General features: G+C 36.7%; 1 protein-coding gene across 3 annotated transcripts in view; it reads left to right on the top strand.

Moving 5' to 3' along the window:
* KCNIP4 (potassium voltage-gated channel interacting protein 4) overlaps positions 1-22,626 on the top strand; it is a 1,308,521-nt gene that overhangs the window by 286,153 nt on the left and 999,742 nt on the right. Inside the window, exon 1 of one of the 3 annotated variants that reach the window (XM_069593781.1) lies at positions 4,881-5,280. The exons of the other annotated variants lie outside the window; for them this stretch is intronic. Within the exon in view, the coding sequence (XP_069449882.1) occupies positions 5,193-5,280 (88 nt within the window). The 5' untranslated portion in view covers positions 4,881-5,192. Of the gene's footprint in view, positions 1-4,880; positions 5,281-22,626 lie in introns of those variants that run through there. 3 annotated transcript variants of the gene reach the window in all.

The following is a 22,626-nucleotide window of genomic DNA, read 5'->3' as shown; positions in this document are numbered from 1 at the left end:
GCTTTTTTTTTTTTTTTGGTCAGCATAATCTTCTGGAGATTCATCCAGGTTGTGGATACCAATAGTTCATTCTTTGTTTCTTGCTGGTATGGGTGTTCCACTGTTTGTTTATAGATTATTTACAGTTTGTGGCTGGCAAAAATGCTATAATAATTTATGTAAAGACTTTTTTGTCTAAACATATATTTTCAGTGCTTTGGGATAAATGCTCAGGAGTGCAGTTGCTGAGTTAAATGTCTGATATATGGTTAGATTTTTTTTTTTAAAGCTACCACACTATTTTTCAGAGTGGCTATACCATTTTGCGTTCCCACCAGCTGTGTGTGAATGGTCCAGTATCTCTGCATCCTCACCAGCCTTTGGTCTTGACTACTTTTTCACAGCCATTACACATCAGATTTGTAATAATGCCTCACTGTAGTTTTGCTTTGCATTTCAGTAATGACTAATGGTATCAAGCGTCTCTGATTGTGCTTTGTTGCCATTCATATATCTTATTTTGATGATATGCCTTCATGTCTTTTGTTCATGTCCAACTGGGTTGTATGCTTCTTACTGTTGAATTTTGTGCATTCTTTATATATTTTGTTTAAATAATAGTCAGATATTTTGTCAGAAATGTGGTTTACAAATATCTTCTCTCTGGAGCTTGTGTTTTCATCCTCTTAATGAAATCTGAAATGAGTGAGAGTTTCTAAATTTAATGATATCCAGCTTAGAAATTTCTCTTAATTATTATCTATAAGACAAATATTTTAGTGTCAAGCCTACAAAAGATCTTTGCTTAGTCCCAAATTGTAGATATTTTCTACTTTTCCTTAAACTTTTACAAGTCTACATTTAATTCTGTGATCCATTGTGAGCTAATATTTGTATAAGATGTGAGATCTTGGTGAAGTTTTTGCCTGTAGATGTCTAGTTGCCCCAGCACCACCTGTTGACAAGCTCTCTGTCCTACATTGATTTTCGCTTGGCATCTTTGTCAAAACTCAATTGTGGATAATTGTGAGGATTTATTTCTAGGTTTTCTGTTCTGTCCCATAGGATTATGTGCCCATCTCTCTACCTATACCTTGATTAGTGAAGCTGCATAACTTTTGAAATCAGGTAGAATTATTTCAAGACTTAATCTTTTAAAAGTGGTTTCAGCTATTCTAGTTCCTTTTTCTCTCCATATAATCCATATGATCTTTTCTATATTAAAAATAATCTTGTTCATATTTTATTGGAAATGTGTTGAACCTGTGTATCAATTTGGGAAGAATCGGCATCTTTACTATGTTGAGTGCTGTCATACATGAACACAGTGTCTCTCCACAGTTTATTTAAATATTTTATTTCCTTCTGCAAAGGTTTTGTTATTTGGGGCATACACATTTGCTACATGTTTTGTTAGATTTAAACCTCAGCATTCAGTTTTTGAGCCATTGTTAGTGGTACCATGTCTTAATTTTCACCATCCATGTTTATTGCTAGTATAGATGACTTCTCAGTAGCAGAGTTAATTTTTAGCTAGCATCCTGTGACCTTGCTAAACTCACTATTCATCCTAGGAGTTTTTTTTTTTAAGTTTTTTCCTGTATTTTCTATGTAGACAATCATGCTATTCTCCAATAGGATAATTTTATTTCATTCAGTCCCTCATCATTAAGTATAATGTAACTAGTAGTTTTTGTAGACATATGTGCTTTATCAAGTTAAGGAAGTTGCCCTCTATTCCTATTTTATTGAGATTTTTTTTATTATGAATGCATGTTAAATTTGTTACATATTATTTCTAAATCAACAGACATGACTATGATTTTTTTTTCTTTAGTCTGTTAATGCAGTAAATTATTTTGATTATTTTTTCCTTGTTAACTCTTTCAGTTTCATAGCCTTAGACTCAACCCTACTTGGCTGTGGCAGATAATTCTTTTTATATATTGCTAAATTATTTTCTTAATGTTTGTTAGGATTTTTAAGTCTATATTAATGAGAGATGTTTGTCTCTAGTTTTCTTTTTTGTTATTGCCTTTATTAGGCTAATACTGAGTTCATAAAATGAATTAGCAACTGCTGCCTCCCTTCTATTTTCTTGAAGATATTTTGGAGAATTGATGTTAATGATTCTTCACATTTTTGGTAGAATTCTCCAAGGAAACCATGTAGGCTGAAGATTTCTTTTGGGGGGACTTTTAAAATTGTAAATTCAATTTACTTAACAATTTAGGGCTGTTCCAACTATTTCCTGTTTGGTAGCTTTATTTTTAAAGACTGTCCATTTCACCTACATTTGCAAATTTATGTTTATAGAGTTATATGTAGTATTTTCCTATTATCCTTTGATATCTGAAGGCTCTGTAGTGAAATTCTTCTTTTAAATAGATATGTTTACATGAATGAGTTAAAGTATATATCTCAAATTTTGTATACATACTATTCACTTTCTATTTTGTTAATCTGGTTTGAACAGTCTCCATAGCATTCATTCATATGTGATATTTTCTTATTTACTCTTTGTTAATTTGTTGTTTTCTGATCTGAGGTGTAAACTCTGTATGTGGAAGCTTTGCCTGTCTTCATTACTGCTGTGTCTCCAGCACCTAGAAATCTAAAACCATGTGTGAAGTGAAGTCGCTCAGTCATGTCTGACTCTTTGCGACCCCATAGACTGTAGCCTACCAGGCTCCTCTGTCCATGGGATTTTCCAGGCAATAGTACTGGAGTGGATTGCCATTTCCTTCTCCAGGGGATCTTCCCAACCTAGGGCTCGAACCCAGGTCTCCCACACTGTAGACAGACGCTTTACTGTCTGAGCCACCAGGGAAGTCTGTAACCATGTATAGATCATAACAAGTGCTCAATACATAACTTTTGTATCAATGAATGAAAGTGCTGTGCTTAATGCCGTCTACATTAGATCATTTAAAAATATACATTTATTTGACTGATGTATTTGTCTGTGCCAGGTCTTAGCTGCAGTACTGGAATCTTGGGTCTGCATTGCAGCATGCAGGATCTTTAGTGTGGCACGTGAACTCCTCGTTGCAGCACATGGGATCTTGTTCCCTGACCAGGGATGGAACCTGGGCCCCCTGTGTTAGGGGTGTGGAGGGAAGTCCCTACCACATCTAACTTTCCAACAAATGAGCAAAGTGTCCTATTACCCATTTTATAGATAAAAATGGGCTATAGAACTACAATGGTATATTTCTTCTGCATCTTTCAAACTTTGGGATACTAACACTCATGGCAAATGCTTGGGAGAAAGAACTTTAAATAAAGTATATTGCTAACTTTTATGTATAAACCTATCCTTTTTTAAAACAATCTCAGACACTTTCAACTAAAGTTCTGAAAATTCTTGGAAAGCATGCTTCATTATCTCATTCAGATGATTATATCACTGAGTCTGGTGGGACTGTGGGAGAGCAAAAGAGGAGAGTGCTGCTGCTGCTAAGTTGCTTCAGTCGTGTCCGACTCTGTGCGACCCCATAGACAGCAGCCCACCAGGCTCCGCCATCCCTGGGATTCTCCAGGCAAGAACACTGGAGTGGGTTGCCATTTCCTTCTCCAGTGCATGAAAGCAAAACGTGAAAGTGAAGTTGCTCAGTTTTGACCCCATGGACTGCAGCCTATCAGGCTCCTCTGTCCATGGGATTTTCCAGGCAAGAGTACTGGAGTGGGGTGCCATTGCCTTCTCCAATAGAAGAGAGTGAGTTACTACTAAGTCTGGTTATGTCTATGGTTCCAGGACTACTTCTTTATTGTAGAAGGATATCATTTCATGTCTAGTATCATGAAATATTAGTTCCAAGTAGAATTATGACAATTGTCAGAAAAAAATGGACTGTGTATTTAAAATATAGAGGATACACGTTCACATATACTAAATACCAAGGAGATTATATATATAGATAGATACACATATATATATATATACACACACACGCATACACACAATAAGCAAAAACAAATAAATAAGCAAACACCATAAGAAAATAAATTAGAGTACAGAACAAATCCCAGAAACTACTCGAGGCAATCAGGAATGAGAAGCAACAACAACAACAAAATATCCCCCAAACTGCACATTCAAAGAAGACAAGCCTGTAGTTTTCTAGCTTTCATAGCAACTTCCTACCTTTGTAACACTGTCTTTAATAAAAAAGTACTTTGTGAGAATTCTGAGCTCTCACAACTGTTCTCACTATTAAGTACAATTGGTAAGGAGCTAGCAAGTTGCATTTTGCCTTTTAGAAATGTGAGGAAACTGAGGCAGTCTTGTAGGATAATGCAGGACATTAGTGTTGGAGCTCTGTTTCATGGATACAAGCACAAGGGCTTAAGAGTTATGATTTCCAGTCTACTGTATTTAAAAATAAACAGTGACTTTTCCCCCTAATTTTCAAATCCCTGAGCCTGGACAGTGCAGAAAACACAGCCAAATTTAGGTAACAGCTTATTTTTCAACCCTGTGCCCATGAAGTGGAATATGTTTATTGGTAACAAAGGAACTTTGCCTCTGGTAAATCTTCAGCTCTGCTTGTTTAGAATCAGGGTCAGCTTCTCAAATGAGCCTTTTCACCATTTAGGCTTTCTGAATCTGGTTAACACTGTATCAGGGAATTGTCTGGTGTCTGACCTTGAAGAGCATGCTTTCCTAGTTGCTTTTCTGCAGGGAGTGGGGATCATTTTGCACAGTCTTGGACTTGTGATCCCTCTCGAGCAGGCTCAGTTGCATTAGCAAGCTCCCTTTACTGATATCCGAAGGGTTTCAGCCCCAGTGACCTGTCATCTGTCCCCTCACCTGCTTACATGCTGATTCATTGATGAGCTGGCATCACAGGCCCCGCCTCCCTCTGAATGGTCTGTGAGGTTGCGATTGCTGCTGGAGAGGGGATGCTGAGCTGAGCCAGAGTGGGTTACTACAAGTGTGAACCGGCAGCCTATCTGTTGCCACAGAAGAACTTGGTGACCAAACCGAGAAGCAGCCCTTTCTTACCACCCTGTTACTGTGCTATCTGTATCCGGCTTCTCTAGCTTTTTAAAGGAATTTCTGATTCAGGCACTAACAGCTAATTCCACAGGAGTTGTAAGGCAGCCTGTGACATAAACTGAGACAGAAGTTTTCCCTCAGAGACTGTCTTTTTTTTTTTTTATTGGCAAAGACTTCTGGCTCTTCTCAGAGGAATACCTTGTTGCTTAAGATGAGTGGCTGTAGAAAACGATGTAAACGTGAAATATTGAAATTTGCCCAGTACCTTCTCAGACTATTAACAGGTTCTCTTCATACAGGTAATGACTTTTTTTTTTTAATAGAGGCTGATAGAGCATGGTACTGAAGTTGAAATGAAAGAGGAAAGGCTCACTATTTCTGTGTTGTGTTTATTTTTAATGTTGTCAATAAAATACAACCGTGAGTGTTTGCTGAGATTCACGTTTCTAAAAATGTGTGCAGTGCAGCTCTAATCTGGGGATAGAACTGGAATCTGTGGATATATCTTTTATGTCTTTTTGGCAGTGCCGCTGTTAAATGTGCTTCAATCTAAGGAAGCAGTGTCTGCAGAGTAGGGAGATTTTTTTTTTAAAGCATGATTATATGAGGGGCTTTTCCCTCTCTCCTGCTTGCTGCAGTTTGCTGAAAAATCATAAAACTGGTCTTCCTGCAGGTATTTAGAAATTCTCTACAACTCTTTGATCATTATAATCCATAGATCATTTCCAGCATTTGATTGTAGAGCTTAGCAGTGAAAGAGTTAAGGACATTTCTTTTGGATTTCTGAATTCCTTGCAAAATGTGAAAACAGCTAAGAGTATAATGTCCATGAGAGCTTTGATATTTGTTTCATTGCAGTGGATTTTAATGTTTAACAACTTGCACGATTGAAATAGAAACTCTATTTAAATCTAAGTGTTGATAGAAAATATTTTTAAGATGTTCCAAAATTATTAGCCTAAACCAGCAGTTTTGCTGCCCATGAAATTCCTAGGCAATGCTGTCATTAAGATAGTGACAGGTGGGACCAAAACTACTTTGACTTTGATAATAGATATTTTTAATGGACCGTCAAACTTATGCGAAGCAAAGCTGGGTTGATATAATCCCTCTCTTTGATTCTGGCCATGAAGAACTATTGCTAGCTTTATTTTTTCAACTTACATTTATCTTCTTAAATCTAAATCATGAGAAAGAAGAGTTAGTAACAATACCTATACACCATGGTGCAAGGTTGAGAGATGAACTTGACCAATATTTTCTTTAGAAAGTGCTCCTATGGTGAATAGCAGAACTGCATATATAATTATGTTGACAATCTGATCAGGAAAAACAGTTTTAAGGGGATAACTGTGAAAATCAAATGATTTCTGAAAGCCTTATTAAATGTTCATAAATATTTTTAACAGATTGTTATCAGATACTAATCTTTAAGCAGTGAAAATTGTGTTGGCTTTTGACGCTTTTAAAAATAGTCACTGAGAGTCTGTACCTGCATTTGGTGAACCAGGAGCTCTGTTGTATTTTTTTTACCCAGTTTTTACACTTCTATTCTTAGTTGCAATATGACTTTGCTGTTTCATGTCTATTGTGATCAGTGGTATCAATGTATTTGCTGTGAACATTCAGTTACGGATGGTGTGCCATTTATGATACCGTGTCTTATTGAAAAGTGCTCAATAGGGGGTCTTTCATCTTGCTATAAAATTAGAGAAATATTTTATAAAACAAAGCTTTCCATAGTATGTACTTTGATAAGGTAATTTTAAGGTTCTACCTGTTTCTTAATGGATTTGGGTGCAGTGCTCTGCCTTTTCTTGCTCAGTCTGAGTAGTTTTATGAAACTGATTTCAAAGAATTTTATGAAGGTGGTAGATGGTTGTGATGTCATAAACTGTAAGCATTGAATCCAAAATCTAGTGGTTGGCTAATGACTGCGTGGTAATTTATAATATGAGATTTATGGAAAGCTAGTATAGCAGAAATATTTTAAGCCTATTTAATGCATATTTAGAAATCAATATAGGTAGAATTTCTTCTCTTCTTTCTGAACCACAGGAGAAAAGCATAAGAACTTTGAGAAATAGATTATTATAAAGTAGTTAGATTTATGACCTGGGAAATGGGATTACACCAACTTTTTTCTTGTAAAAATTCTTTTCAGCACAGTGTCTAATACTAACTGGTGTAAAAATCTAGCTAGAATCTGTACAACTGCTCAAGATGCAACTTGGAAAAGCCAATTTATGCATTTACTAGATGCTGTGATAATATACACTGTTCATATCGTAGAATCTAATGTAAAATTCATTAGAGCACTTCCAAGTCCCTTAGCTAGTAATTAATGAAGAAGTAGGAAGCAGAGTTGAACTAGCTTAAAAATTTTGCTTTAAGGTTGGATATGCAAGCAGTTGCTAATTGTATACTGAACCATCAGCATATGTCTTTGTAGTTATCAAAAATTTAAAAAGATATGAATACGCCTTGGATGCTTTTTCTTTTTTTTTTAAATTTTACAACAAGGCCTTTATCTTCACCTCTTAAATTGAAGATGTGATCTAATGAAATAGTGATTTTGATTTACATTTGGAAACAGGTTACTTCTATAATACATAACCTGTATTGTTGGCAGTTGCCTTTCATTTGATATCAAAATGCCCATGCCTTTATACAAACAGAAAATTTGAAGAGCAAGGAAATTTTCACAAACACAAACTCTCCTTTGATGTGTCTTATTAGTGTTATCACAAGTTAGAGGAAAGCTGTTTCCTTTTCTGGGAGATTTTCATACAACTTTGGTAGTGCCTGGGATGGCTTACAAATAAATAATTCAAAAGCAGTGAATCATTTAAAAAAATATTCTTTGTTAAAGAGTGCAATTCAATAATAAAAGTTTATCCAGATAAAATAAGATGTTTTCACTTTACCAGAAACTTTTTATATATTTTTATCATGATGAATCATTTGCCAAAGAGTGGATTTTATAAACACATGTATTGGCCTTATAATGAAAAATATAAGAATTTTAAATGATTCTTTTATATATAATAAATCTCAGAAATTCATATGAAAATATTAAAAGTTAGTGGCTACCATGTTCAGTGTAGTAAGGTGTGATACAGGATTAGTTATCCTAATTTGTTTTCAATTTAAGACCTCCATCTTCTTGTACAGTATTATATTCTAATCTAGAAGTCTCACAATAACCGATATGTTTCTTTGCATCTAAAGAAGTGGAGATGATTTATGAGGATTTTAGTCTGTTAGTATGAGACTTAACTCTATTGGTGGGCAATTTGTATACTATAGGAATCAAAAAAACACCCTGTCATATAAATGCTGAACCATTTAAAAGGGTAAATAATGTTACAGATATTGAATTTTAACTTGTTTCTTCTATATGTGTGAAATTTAATATTAGAATGTTTTATGGTTCTTTTGGGGAGGTTGTTTGGGCATATCATTTCTCTGCACGTAGTTTTCTTGAAAATTCAAGACCTGAACACATTTTTCTATTAGCAGGAATTCCCAAAACATACGTGTGAGGTGGCTCTTGCCTGGAGTTCTGTTTCAGGCTTCAAGATGACAGGCTACAGGTGTGAAGATCAACTCTCCACCTGAGGGTAACAAAGGCAGTTCAAACCAAAACTTTCTGTTAAACTTTCTATTGCTGTTTAAGTAGTAGGTTACAGTACTTCAGATGTAATAAAATTGTATTACTAAAAGCATGATATAAGCATTCATCATTTCTTCAAGCAGAGAACTTTAAAGAGAGAGAGAAACAGTTTGTTTTACAAATATGCATTGAGTTGCTTCCAGTCTTATCATTGTTGACGGGACTGTGGATCAAGCCATTCACAAGGCTAGTGATTTAAAGATTTAGATTTTTGCTTTTTTTGTTACATTTTGGAAGTGTGAAGAGAAAATAAAGGGCAATATTTAGCCAAATAATAGACTTAAGACAAACTTGTTTCTAGCTATTATACACACTTCCTTCTTTTCCCTCATGATTACAAATCACAGAATCATGTTTTCAGTCCCCTCTGACCTCATTTTTTTCAATCCCTGTTTTCATCGGATGCATATCATGCAAAAGATGCGTTCCTGAAAATGTCACATAATTAAAAATTCATAAAACTCAGATTTCTTCCTGGCAAGGTGACAAGAGTTTTCATTTCACAGTTCACGTGGCCCTGACATGTGACCGTTGAATAAACAGTTCATATTCACTTGGCCTGCCTGCTTTGAAATTATGCTACTCTTGATTATGTTTATATTTTTAATGCATTCAAACTTTGCTGATAAAGGGAGATCATATTTTTTATAGCACTGTGTAAAATTTGCATTATTGAAATGTACGTATAATGCCACCAATTTTTGTTCAATTTTCTTGAACTTCTTCTGCACTCAAGTGAGAAGAAAGCAAAGAATGATGTTTTTCTTGACTGTCAAAGAATGTATGTAGTTGTGTTGCTTTTCCTAGTTAGGGTTTACATTTTAAACTTTTTACCAGAAGAAATATTTTGGCCTCTGTTAATAAATTTGATTTTATGGGATATTTTGAAGGCTGCAGCTTATTGCCTAATCTCAAATTCTGCCGTTCCTGCCATATCAGAGGATTCCTATGTTCAATGGGTAAACCACCCATATATGCAGAATATTGGTTGCCCCTTTCATTTCTTAAGACAATCTACATATTAATGATAACTTTATATTTTAGGTTCTTTACCACTTAATTAGTGTGTTATGTAGAGCTTGAAGACTTCCAAAAAAGAAATTGTTTTGATCATTGTGAGAACTTCAAAGTAGTCAATAATCTGATTTTATAGTCATAGTCATGTTAAACTCTTAAAATGCATTTCTTGACTCACGGACAAAAGTAATCATCTGGTCTCAAGGGAAGAGCTCACATTCATAGAAGGAGCTGTATTTGCCCCTATTGGTTAAGGTAATCAGAGATTTCTGAGCCACAGCTTTAAAAGTTACACATCAGTGCCTCATTTAAATATGCAAAAAATATTGAAATTTCACACACAGGCTGTTGAGGATATTATACATTGATTATGATATGTATCAGTTATGTTCCTGGCAGGAAAGAGATCTCAAGAAAATAATTTAATGAAGGGGCCCTGTGTGTGGGCAGAGTAAGGAAATCAACAAGGGGAGGTGGGTTACTGGAGAAACAATGAGTGGCTGAAGGGCCAAGGGACGGAAAATGTTTCTCAAGCTGGGAGAGGGAATCTGTGGGCAGAAGGCTGCTTGACAAGAGATGTGGCCTTCAGTCCAGGGACACAGCCAATGCATGGTGACCTAACAGGAAGGGAACACAGGGAAAAAAAAAATTGCTGGTCTTTCTCCAATTTTCAGATTGTTGCTTGTGCTTCCATTGGCTGACCCCATCCTATAAGCCAGTGGGAAAACTATTCTAAGTAGGAGAAATATGCTCATGACCATATTTATTATTTTATATTCACCCACTAACACTGACAAGGCTTTCTTTGTTTAAAGTTACTAACACTGGTCATGTTGTTGCTCCACAAAGATATTGAAAGAGGCACAAGCAAGCTCATATCCTTGGAGTGACTTGTAAAATTCCTGTCAATCTAACACATCTTTCACTATAGTTGTTTATTATTTACTTTGACCATATAGTTTCTGTCCAAAATTTCTCTGTGTCTTTTAAACATTAGAAGTAACATAAACCTACACCTTTAAACAAATGGACTATGTTTTTTGAGGAGTTGTCGCCATGATCAGCCATGTTAAGTGACACATGAAGTCAATGCAGTGTTTCTCTTAGAAGTAGATGGTATTACACCCCCAGGATGGTATGGTCATGGTTGGTGCTTGCTGAGCACAATAATGGTTTTTCTTTCATAAAGTATATTTTCGTTCCAAGCTTCTTATTCCAGCATGGGGATACATTGTGTGTTTGCAGGGAAGGGATTCAGCTATGAGGAACTGTCCTTTATTGTGTAAGAAGGCAAAGTCCAACTGTCCATGATGGAAATCAACATTGATATATATTTTTTTCAGTGTATGCCAAAAAGTTTGACAAAGTAGTTTTGATCATTCTTTGCAAACAGTTGCTCTGTGCCTACTATTCTCCATTTCTTCTACCTGATAAAGATACTTTAAAACCATAAAAATGTCTCAAGATGTTCTTTATGTTGGGCCAGTGTTCACTTTACTTTTTTTAATTAAGTTTTATTGGAGTATAGTCGATGAACCATATTGTGTTGGCTTCAGATGTATAGGAAAGTGAATCAATTATACACATGTCCATTCTTCAGTTTCTTTTTGCATATAGATTATCAGAGAATATTGATTAGAGTTCCCTGTATGGTAGGTTCTTATTAGTTATCTATTTTAGATATATTAGTGTGTAAATGTTTAAAAAGTGAATTCATAGGACTCTGAAGCAGATCAACATATATTAATAGGTGAGGAGGGCTGACTACTATTTTTGGGGAGTGTGAGTCAGGAGAACTTGAATGAGGGACCAAAGTAGGACGAGAAGAACTATGCCAAGTTTTGCTTAGAAGCGTTGACTCGTGCAAGGCATCCCATCATTTGACATCCTCCTTCATGTATTTCATGTCTGGCTCACTCTCTGGCCCTGTTTTCCTTCCTCTAATGTTGTTTCATCATAGTCTTAATGACTATATTATATTAAAACAAAAAATAACAATTCTTAGAATGTGTTTCCAGGAGAGCTGTCCTCTGGTCAACCTCCAGCTGTGCTTCTGGAGAGCAGCGGCATGCCTAGGGGGAAGGGTTAGGACCCTCGTGTTGGACTTGCAGCTCTCTCCTTTTTGCTACAATTGTGAAGGTCATCCAGCTGCTCTGAGCAGGATCAACTCCCTGTCAAATGGAGACATTCCTACATATATTTCTCTTGCTGGCAAACATTCAATAAATGGGGCACTTTTCTCACTATCACTGGGCTGATATCCATAGGATGTTCTGTTTTCAAAATAAATTTTCCCTAAAGGTAATTGGATGCCTAATCATTATTATGCTGTCTGGTATTTAGGAATAAATATAAAATAACCAATAAAATGACTGCATTTTAAAATATTGCCTTTTATTATGTTAGTTTTGAATAACTATATTTGCCATTTATTTTTTCAACTAAAATGTAGTAAGTGGTGGTTAAGAGCTTGTGTTTTTGTAAGCTGTTTCTTCGTGATTCTTGCCTGCCCACATTACTCTGCGAGTGCAGCAAATAAATGCAGGACAGATAACTCCACAAACCTCCATGTGCTAAAATTTCCAAAAGAAGAGGGCAGCTTCTTGTCTCCTGAGGTTTTAGCCAAGGAGAGGTGAGGACAATGAGCAACCTAGATGAGGCATTAAGCCTATAAAATATGTTCTGCTGAAAAAATTAGACGGAGAGAAGCCAATGAGAGGAGAACCAAACAAGGAAGGCGAGAAAGCATCTGGGAAGGAGAGAAACTGGGGGATTATTTTCAGAAGGAAGTTTTGCTGAAAAGCTAAGTTGCCCACAGTACCAGATTGCTGCAAAAACTACCAGCAAAACCCGTCAGAAGGTTCTGTTCCTTGTCCAGGCAGTTGCTTCTGTGGCTTACTGAGCATTTAGGTAGTGAATCAGATAAGCACCTGGTCACATCCTATTTCTCCTCCACTCTCTTAGATCTGTCTTCACTCTCTGATATGCACTGACTTCTTTCCCTTTTGAGCTCTCATAGCACAAGTTGTCTATCCTCCATTTTCGGCATTTAATTACTCATCAACCTTGTATTATTTTATAGATTCTGGTGTTGGAGTTGTGTTTCAAGTAGACCTGAGTCTTCTAAGAGACATAAAGATATTTAATTATCTAGCATTTACCCTTACACAGGGTTTATTGCATATCTGTTCAAAAATATAGATTTGTGGCAGGATATTATAAGTAAGTATCAGTTTCTTTCTCCATATAATGTAATGTGTTCCTTTCTGACTCACATTATTGAACTTAAATGATACCACTTGAGCATCCCATGGGAAACCTAGCCAAATCCAGGATGTGGTGGGACTAAGATAGAAAACTAGATTTGACAGAATCCAAACTGTATTTCTCTTTCACTATACAGTTCTCTCTCCTCAAGCTCAGACACATTCTGGAGACCTGTGTGATGACTTTCTCAGCTCAAACATTATCGTATTAAGTCATTTCCTGATCATCCAATCCAAAATAACCCCTCCTATAATGACTTTCTTTTATATCACCTTTTTGAAATTTCTTTTACAGACAAGATGACCAAAACCAGGGCACTTTGGAGAGTAAAAGGAGGCAACCTTAATAATCCACAGCAGGAATGTGAGCACAAACCAAGGCAGTTCCCGACAAACCAAATATATGGTCATCATCTCCACAGAAATGACCATGATCTTAAATATTTATTTATAATTGTCTAAAAATATGGGATGTGAACTTCTTTTAAAGGATCCTGTTTATTTTGTTCTTTCTTGCAATCTAGTGTATAGATCATACCTGGCACATACTAAATATTTAATCAGAGTCAGACATGACTGAGCTATTTCACTTTCACTTTTCACTTTCATGCACTGGAGAAGGACATGGCAACCCACTCCAGTGTTCTTGTCTGGAGAATCCCAGGGACAGGGGAGCCTGGTGGGCTGCCGTCTATGGGGTCGCGCAGAGTCGAACACGACTGAAGCGACTTAGCAGCAGCAGCAGCAGCAGCAGCAGCAGCAGCAGCATTGGGTGTTTGAGTAAATTGTATACCAGTACTTTTTAGGGAACAAAGCTACAACATCTTAGACCTCTGTTTCATTATGTGTTTTCCCCAAAGTTGGTAGGCTTGTAGTTGTTTGCCTGTATCGCTTCTGATCTCAGCCATGTCAGCTACTCATTCTAATCTCTGCTGTGGTTCTTCTGCATTCTTATCTCTGCCCTGTACTTCTTCCCATTATAGAAACTGCTGTAGATAATCCAGAGCCCTGCAAATCTAAATTCTCTCTAATTTTACACGAAGGAGGTAGAACTACACATTTTAAGATAGGGTAGGTAATGTATAGTTCCCCATTTGTTTCAAAATCATATATCTTATGAGTGATTTATGTATAAAGTTCTGTGTATTTGTATTTTCTGTCTACAATAAACATAGTATATATAATTGTACTTGAATGTTTTTAAAATAGTAATATAGACATTTCTAGATTTTTTCAATCTGAAACTATGATAAACCTCCTAGAACAAAAAAAGATACCACCTTGAATGTACTGTAACTAGATAGATAGATATAGATATAAAATCAGGATTTCAGTTGATCTGTTTTATATCTACAACTTTCTTCTCCAGTTTGCATATATGTTTGAAAAAGTTTTAAGTTCCCCTAGCTTAGTATTGCTAGGTTTCCCTGGTGGCTCAGCAGTAAAGAATCCGTCTGCGATCTGCAATGCAAAAGATGTTAGTTAGATCCCTGGGTCAGAAAGATCTCCTGGAGAAGGAAATGGCAACCCTCTCTAGTATTCTTACCTGGGAAATCCCATAAACAGAGGAGCCTGGTAGGCTATAGTCCAAGAGGTTGCAAGAGTTGGATACGACTTTGTGACTAAACTACCACCACCAGCTCCATATTGCCACCTCTACCACGGAAAGATTTCCATTTTGCACAGTTACCAGGTTAGGATAAGAGATTTAAAACATACCACATCAGTTGTGCTTCTGTTCTGTAATACATCCTTGCAATACATAGAGCCTATTTCATTTCAAGGTATGCATAGAAGAGTTTCCTAACCATTTTATAATTCTCTGAGCCGAACAAAAGTCAAAAGCCTTCAAAGAGCTATAAAGCCAGTTCTATAAAGGGCTTTCAAGATCAGTTTTATGCTGTGTCTCGTAAAGATTCCTTAAGGGAAATTATATAGCCTACTGCTGGGCAAATACCCGAATACATGCAACTGTGTCATCCATTGATGCCCTCCTAGCCCATCTCCAAGTAAAGCCTTAATCTGTGATCTTGAACGGTTAAGGAGCTTGTTCAAATTCAGTACAGTGAAAAGTGCACAACACAATGACAGTAATAAACATTATGTAGATTATGCTACTTATATAAATAGTTGTGTTGGAATATGCTCTTGGATCATTGATGTGTAAAATCTCGGTGGATCATAAAAATCTTTAGGCCTGACTTCTTTATTTTCAGAAGAGAATGTTAAGGTCAGAGTTGCTCGAGTGATTTTTATCAAGACTGTGGGAGCTGGTTAGTCCTGTTACTAGTCCATTACATTACTATTCCAGAAGACATTGTTCTTTTAGCCTTGCATTGTGATAATTGCCTATGGTGATGTCTTGCTCTGATAGAAATACTTGGTCTTGGCAGCGAGAAAGACCTGAACTTAAATCTTAACACCAGGTTATTTAAGTAGGTGACCTTGAGCAAGTTGACATTCTTCCCATCATACTTCTCCCTTATCAGAAGAATTCAGTTCAGTTCAGTCGCTCAGTTGTGTCCGACTCTTTGCGACCCCATGAATCACAGCACGCCAGGCCTCCCTGTCCATCACCAACTCCCAGAGTTCACTCAGACTCACGTCCATCGAGTCAGTGATGCCATCCAGCCATCTCATCCTCTGTCGTCCCCTTCTTCTCCTGCCCCAATCCCTCCCAGCATCAGTCTTTTCCAATGAGTCAACTCTTAGAAGAATTGGGTGATCCCAATTCAGGCTGCTAACAGGTACTTTTTAAAGACAGCATTTTCTAGGACAGTAATTGGGATCAGTACTCCTTCAAGTTGTCTTAAACCCTGTTTTGGGTACTAATGTGTGTGTGCTAAGTCGCTTCAGTCATGGCTGACTCTTGAGACCCTATGAACTGTAGCCAGCCAAGCTCCTCTGCCCACGGAATTATCCAGTCAAAAATACTAGAGTGGGTTGCCACTCCAGGGGATCTTCCCAACCCAAGGGTCAAACCCACCTCTCTTATGTCTCCTGCATTGGCAGGGAGGTTTTTTACTGCTAGTACTGCCTGGGAAACCCTTTTGTTGTTGTTCAGTTACTCAGTCATATCCAACTCTTTGTGACCCCATGGACTGTAGCATACTAGGTTTCCCTGTCCTTCACTATCTCCCAGAATTTGCTCAGACTCATGTCCATTGAATTGATGATGCCATCCAACTATCTCATCCTCCTTTGCCCCCTTCTTCTCCTGCCCTCAATCTTTCCCAGCATTAGGATCTTTTCCAGTGAGTTGATTCTTTGCATCAGGTAGCCAGAGCATTGGAGCTTCAGCTTCAGCATCAATCCCACCTCTGTGAATACTGATATATCAGAGCAAAGTATTGCAACTAACATCATTCGGTTGTATTCAATTCCTCAGAAAAGGTCAAAGTGTGTTCCATTTATATCAATTTAAGTTTTTTGAAAAGCAAATAAAATATGTAACTCAAAGACATCCTTCAAAATAATAAAATGTAAGAGCTGTATACTTGCTTAATTATGCTTTAGTGTTCTTTTATAAAAAATCCTCTTCTGTCTAAAAAGAGGCCACAGCATTTGTGTATTGCTTTAGTATGTGTAATAGAGATATTTTTGCTGAAAATTCATGAGTCTAAAGTCCTTAAATTTTTAAAAATTAGTAAAGCCTTTTTTTCTAACCAAAATTAATAATTGTATATATCCATCTTGCCTATTTTCTGGATATAAAGTATTATAGAGTTTAAAAACAACAATGAAAAGTAGGACTTGTCTACTTCGGAAGTCAGTATTAAGAACTTGCTGATTTTTAAAATTGTTAATGAAATGTTATAAGGTGATGGGAGGTATGCATAGGTATGAAAATTCTATCTTTAAAAGAGTCATATTTATTTCATATAACCCATTCATTTATGTTTTAAGACTCCAGTCATTACAAAGAAAATAAGATTCATCTAAAGAGATATGCTATTATGAATTTGAATTTTTAAAATTTGAGTTATTATATAAACTTCAGAAGTGTACAGCCGCTACTTTTTTAGAATTCAGAAGAAGAAAAGTAGTCATTGGAAATGTGAAGTCAGTTCATTCAAGCCTCTAAGAATTTAGGTAATGATATGCCTTCATTTGCCTTCATTTCATTTAACATGATACTGAAATTTTTATGACAACGTAAACATTTTATTTTCCTTTTTTGCTTGTGAAACTGTATATTTCCGATCTTGACCTTAATGGACTATATACCTGTGTTTAAAATCTGGCTTCACCACTCATTAGCAGGATGACCTTGGCAAATTACTTCTCCTCTCTTAGGCTCAGTGGTATCATCTATAAAAGGGGATGACAATGCCACTTTCATACAGGTTTGCTAATTTTGCAAATAACTTGAAGACAAGATAGAGCCTGGCACAGTGTTATTGTTCAGTAGCAGATGTTTTTGTGATAATGATGTATGCAGTAAGTTCACTAAACATTTATTATGCTTCAACTTCATGTGCACATTCAGTGGGTATGGTGAGGAATTTGAAGATGTGTGAGATACCAGCTCGCATCAGAAAGAAGCTTGTAGAGAAGTTAAAACATATATAACAATCTTATTACAGACTTGAATTGTGAAATAGCAGGAGAGAGGTATAGATTGTGTATTAGAATTCAAAGAGGGAGTCCATTTTTTTGCTGATGTCTAGAGAGACACTCTTAGCAGTAGTGGCTTTTGAAATTTGGAGATGCTGAATTGGCAATTTGGCCTTTGCAAGAAGACAGAAATAGAGTAAGGAGATGCATGAAGATAATGTGTTGTTAGATATCATATATCCAGTAGCTATATGTGAAATGCCTACCTTTTGGGTAGGCACTGTTCTGGGAATTTGGAATACATCAGTAAATGAAAGATCATTGCCCTCATGTAGCAGGGAGATGGTAATAACCATGGTAAGTTGTTTCATTAAATAGTATGTTAGTAGGAGATAAGTGTTCTGGGTAAAAACAGAACAAGGTGGGGTAGGTTTGGGAGGGCTGTGGAAGTTATGTTGTGTGTTAGTTTGCTACACCTTTCATAACAAAATATCATAGATTTGGTGGCTTATACAAGAGAAATATATTTTCTCACATGTGTGCAGCCTGGGGTCTAAGATCAAGGTTTTTGCAGGTTTGGTTTCTTTGGGGGACTCTCTCCAGGGCTTGCAGATGACCATTTTCTCACTGTGTCCTCACATGGCCTTTGTCCTCTGAGGATAAGTCTGATATCTTCCTATATGTCCAGATTTCGTCTCCTAAAGATACTAATCAAATTGGATTAGGTTTCACTCGAATGGCCTCATTTAACTGAATCACCTCTCTAAAGGTGTTATCTACAAATACAGCCACATTCTGAAGTATTAGGCATTAGAGCTTCCGTATATCAATTTTAGGAGAACACAGTCAATGGACAATAGGTGGTTAAAATTTAAACTGATTGGTCAGGATAGACTCTTGGAGAGAATGATGTTAGCTCAAAATCTCAAGGCATACAAGAGCTCCATGGAAACATATGAGGAAAAACAGATACCAGGCAGAGAGACCAGCCAGTGCAAAGACCCTGGGGCAGGCTTGTGTTGTGTGTGTTCAAGAATAAAAAGCAGGGTAGTTAACTGGAGCAGAGCAAAACCAGAGAGTAGCTAGAGTAGTTGGAGATAAAGGCAGTGAAGGAAGATCAGAATATAAAAGGTTTTATATAGGCCATTATGGAGACCTGGACCTTTGCTTTGAGTGGAACTGGCAGCCACTGCAGAACTGAGTGGAAGTTAAATTTAATCATGCTAATAACTGGTTGCTTTTTTGAGATATATAATAGAGTAGGAGTTGGTCCACAGACCAATCTAGCCCATTGCCTGTTTTTGTATGGTCCATTAACTAAGAAGTGTTTCTGCATTAAGTCATTGAAAAGAAAACATCGCAAGAATAGTATTTCATGACTCAGGAAAACTATGTGAAATTCAAATTTAGTATCCAAAAATAAAGATTTAGTGGAATTTTGCTCATTCATTAAATACCGCCTATGGCTGTTGTTTACATTATAACAGTAGAGTTGAGTGGTGTAAGGGAAACTGCTAGGGCTTCCCAGGAGGCTCAGTGGTAAGGAATCCACCTGCCAATGCAGAAGATGTGATTCGAACCCTGGGTCAGAAAGATCTCCTGGAGAAGGAAATGGCAACCTACTCCAGTATTCTTGCCTGGAGAATCCCATGGAGAGAGGAGTCTGGTGGGCTATAGTCCATGGAGTTGCGAAGAGTGGGACAGGATTGAGTGGCTGAGCACACACACACACACACACACACACACACACACACACACAAGGGAAAGTGCTAGGCCTGCAAAGCCTCCAGTATTTACTCTCTGACCCATCCAGAGTAGTCTGTGACCCCTGCTAAGGAGAGTCAAGAACAGAAATAGGTGGAATGTGGTCAAGGATATAAACAGAGTGATTGCTTCAATCAGGATTAAAGCAGTGGAAGCCAAAGTGGGAATTGGACAGCACTGTTAGTGAAGCAAAGTGCTGGGGAGAAATTATTGGGTATGCACTGGGGAGAAGTTGTAAGGTTTGAGCATATTACAGAGAAACGGGGTATCCTGCAGGCCTTTGAGTAGAGATGTACCACCGTGTAGCAGTATTTTAAGAAGGTTCCTTGGCAGCAAATGGCTACAGATGACTGTGATGGTACAGTCAAGAGATCCTGATGGCCTGGAAATGGAGAGAAAAGGGCAATCAAAAGGTAGATTCCAGAGTACGATGAACACATTGAGCAGCTTTTCCATTTTCTGTGCCAGAAAGGAACCTTCTGTGATAATATAGTAGTTTTCAAACAGCTTTAAAAATATATTGAAGTGCTAGAATACTAGTATTCTAATTATATATTTTTTGAGTTAAAATAGAGTTCTTCAAGTGAGTCAGGCCAGATGCCTTTAATGCCTTTGGATGAGTGATGTTAAAAATATGGATTTCAAAGAGAAAATGATCAATCGGTAATCTGTTAGTGGCTTGAGAAACTCCCAATCTGCATTTCCAACTTATTTGATTATTAATTGGTTCAAAGAAAAATCTTTGTCTTTACTTTTCTGTTCTGTTCTGAGTTACTTTCATAATCAATTCTCAACTGTATTTTTTTTTTAGATTTTATTTTATTTTATTTTATTTTATTTTTTTTAATTTTTAGTTTTTTATTTTTTAAATTTTAAAATCTTTAATTCTTACATGCATTCCCAAACATGAACCCCCCTCCCACCTCCCTCCCCAGAACATCTTTCTGGGTCATCCCCATGCACCAGCCCCAAGCATGCTGCATCCTGCGTCAGACATAGACTGGCGATTCAATTCACATGATAGTATACATGTTAGAATGTGATTCTCCCAAATCATCCCACCCTCTCCCTCTCCCTCTGAGTCCAAAAGTCCGTTATACACATCTGTGTCTCTTTCCCTGTCTTGCATACAGGGTCGTCATTGCCATCTTCCTAAATTCCATATATATGTGTTAGTATACTGTATTGGTGTTTTTCTTTCTGTCTTACTTCACTCTGTATAATCGGCTCCAGTTTCATCCATCTCATCAGAACTGATTCAAATGACTTCTTTTTAACGGCTGAGTAATACTCCATTGTGTATATGTACCACAGCTTTCTTATCCATTCATCTGCTGATGGACATCTAGGTTGTTTCCATGTCCTGGCTATTATAAACAGTGCTGCAATGAACATTGGGGTACATGTGTCTCTTTCAATTCTGGTTTCCTCGGTGTGTATGCCCAGAAGTGGGATTGCTGGGTCATAAGGTAGTTCTATTTGCAATTTTTTAAGGAATCTCCACACTGTTCTCCATAGTGGCTGTACTAGTTTGCATTCCCACCAACAGTGTAGGAGGGTTCCCTTTTCTCCACACCCTCTCCAGCATTTATTGCTTGCAGATTTTTGGATCGCAGCCATTCTGACTGGTGTGAAGTGGTACCTCATTGTGGTTTTGATTTGCATTTCTCTAATAATGAGTGATGTTGAGCATCTTTTCATGTGTTTGTTAGCCATCCGTATGTCTTCTTTGGAGAAATGTCTATTTAGTTCTTTGGCCCATTTTTTGATTGGGTCATTTATTTTTCTGGAGTTGAGCTGCATAAGTTGCTTGTATATTTTTGAGATTAGTTGTTTGTCAGTTGCTTCATTTGCTATTATTTTCTCCCATTCAGATGGCTGTCTTTTCACCTTGCTTATATTTTCCTTTGTTGTGCAGAAGCTTTTAATTTTAATTAGATCCCATTTGTTTATTTTTGCTTTTATTTCCAGCATTCTGGGAGGTGGATCATAGAGGATCCTGCTGTGATTTATGTCTGAGAGTGTTTTGCCTATGTTCTCCTCTAGGAGTTTTATAGTTTCTGATCTTACATTTAGATCTTTAATCCATTTTGAGTTTATTTTTGTGTGCGGTGTTAGAAAGTGATCTAGTTTCATTCTTTTACAAGTGGTTGACCAGTTTTCCCAGCACCACTTGTTAAAGAGATTGTCTTTACTCCATTGTATATTCTTGCCTCCTTTGTCAAAGATAAGGTGTCCATATGTGTGTGGATTTATCTCTGGGCTTTCTATTTTGTTCCATTGATCTATATGTCTGTCTTTGTGCCAGTACCATACTGTCTTGATGACTGTGGCTTTGTAGTAGAGCCTGAAGTCAGGCAAGTTGATTCCTCCAGTTCCATTCTTCTTTCTCAAGATTGCTTTGGCTATTCGAGGTTTTTTGTATTTCCATACAAAGCTTGAAATTATTTGTTCTAGTTCTGTGAAAAATGTGGCTGGTAGCTTGATAGGGATTGCATTGAATTTGTAAATTGCTTTGGGTAGTATACTCATTTTCACTATATTGATTCTTCCAATCCATGAACATGGTATATTTCTCCATCTATTAGTGTCCTCTTTGATTTCTTTCATCAGTGTTTTATAGTTTTTACTTTTATAGATATCCATTTATCTTTGCTAAGCCTATTTGAGTCATTTTCCCCCCAATATGTATTTTGGAAGATTGATGGGTAAAAAGACATTTAACTCAATCTTATGTGTCCCTTGAATCATCTCCATATATATATATATATATATATATATATATATATATATATATATGCACATAGAAATTTGCTTCTTCCGTAAAAATAATCCTTTATTGTTATAAAGTATGATTGCAATGTTAATTATATAATCCCAGCTGGAATATTTAAAGAAATGCTAGTATTTTATGAACTATGTCCAAAGTTGTGCAAGTTTACTTTCTAACATATATATTCCAAGTTTATTGAGCCCCATCTTCCCAAATGCAAGTGATGATAAGTAAGGCCAAATCTGAAGCACTCAAATAGAATAGAGTGTGATAATACCTTATAAATCTTCTTTAAGAAATAAAAAGTTACAAAGCATAAAATAGACCTCAGACTCAGAGATGATTTATTTATAAGTGAAGGAGTATAGCATCCCTTGAATGAATATATTTCTGTTGACAGAATTTCTTACACATAGCTATATTCTAAATTTGGACTAGTTGAAAGAAGCATGAAATATCTCCTCAGCAATGAGGAAAGGATAGGGAGGATCTCCTGTTCATCTAAAATAATCACTGTTTACAAAAAACCCAGAGGTACTTAAGGGTCCTTACTAGGATTTCCAAGAGAAGAGTCATTTTCCAGACAAGAATT

This window comes from Ovis canadensis, chromosome 6, assembly GCF_042477335.2.
Source record: "Ovis canadensis isolate MfBH-ARS-UI-01 breed Bighorn chromosome 6, ARS-UI_OviCan_v2, whole genome shotgun sequence".
Classification (NCBI taxonomy): domain Eukaryota; kingdom Metazoa; phylum Chordata; class Mammalia; order Artiodactyla; family Bovidae; genus Ovis; species Ovis canadensis.
The sequence above is the reverse complement of the archived record's forward strand: the minus strand, read 5'-3'. Positions and strand labels throughout refer to the sequence as shown.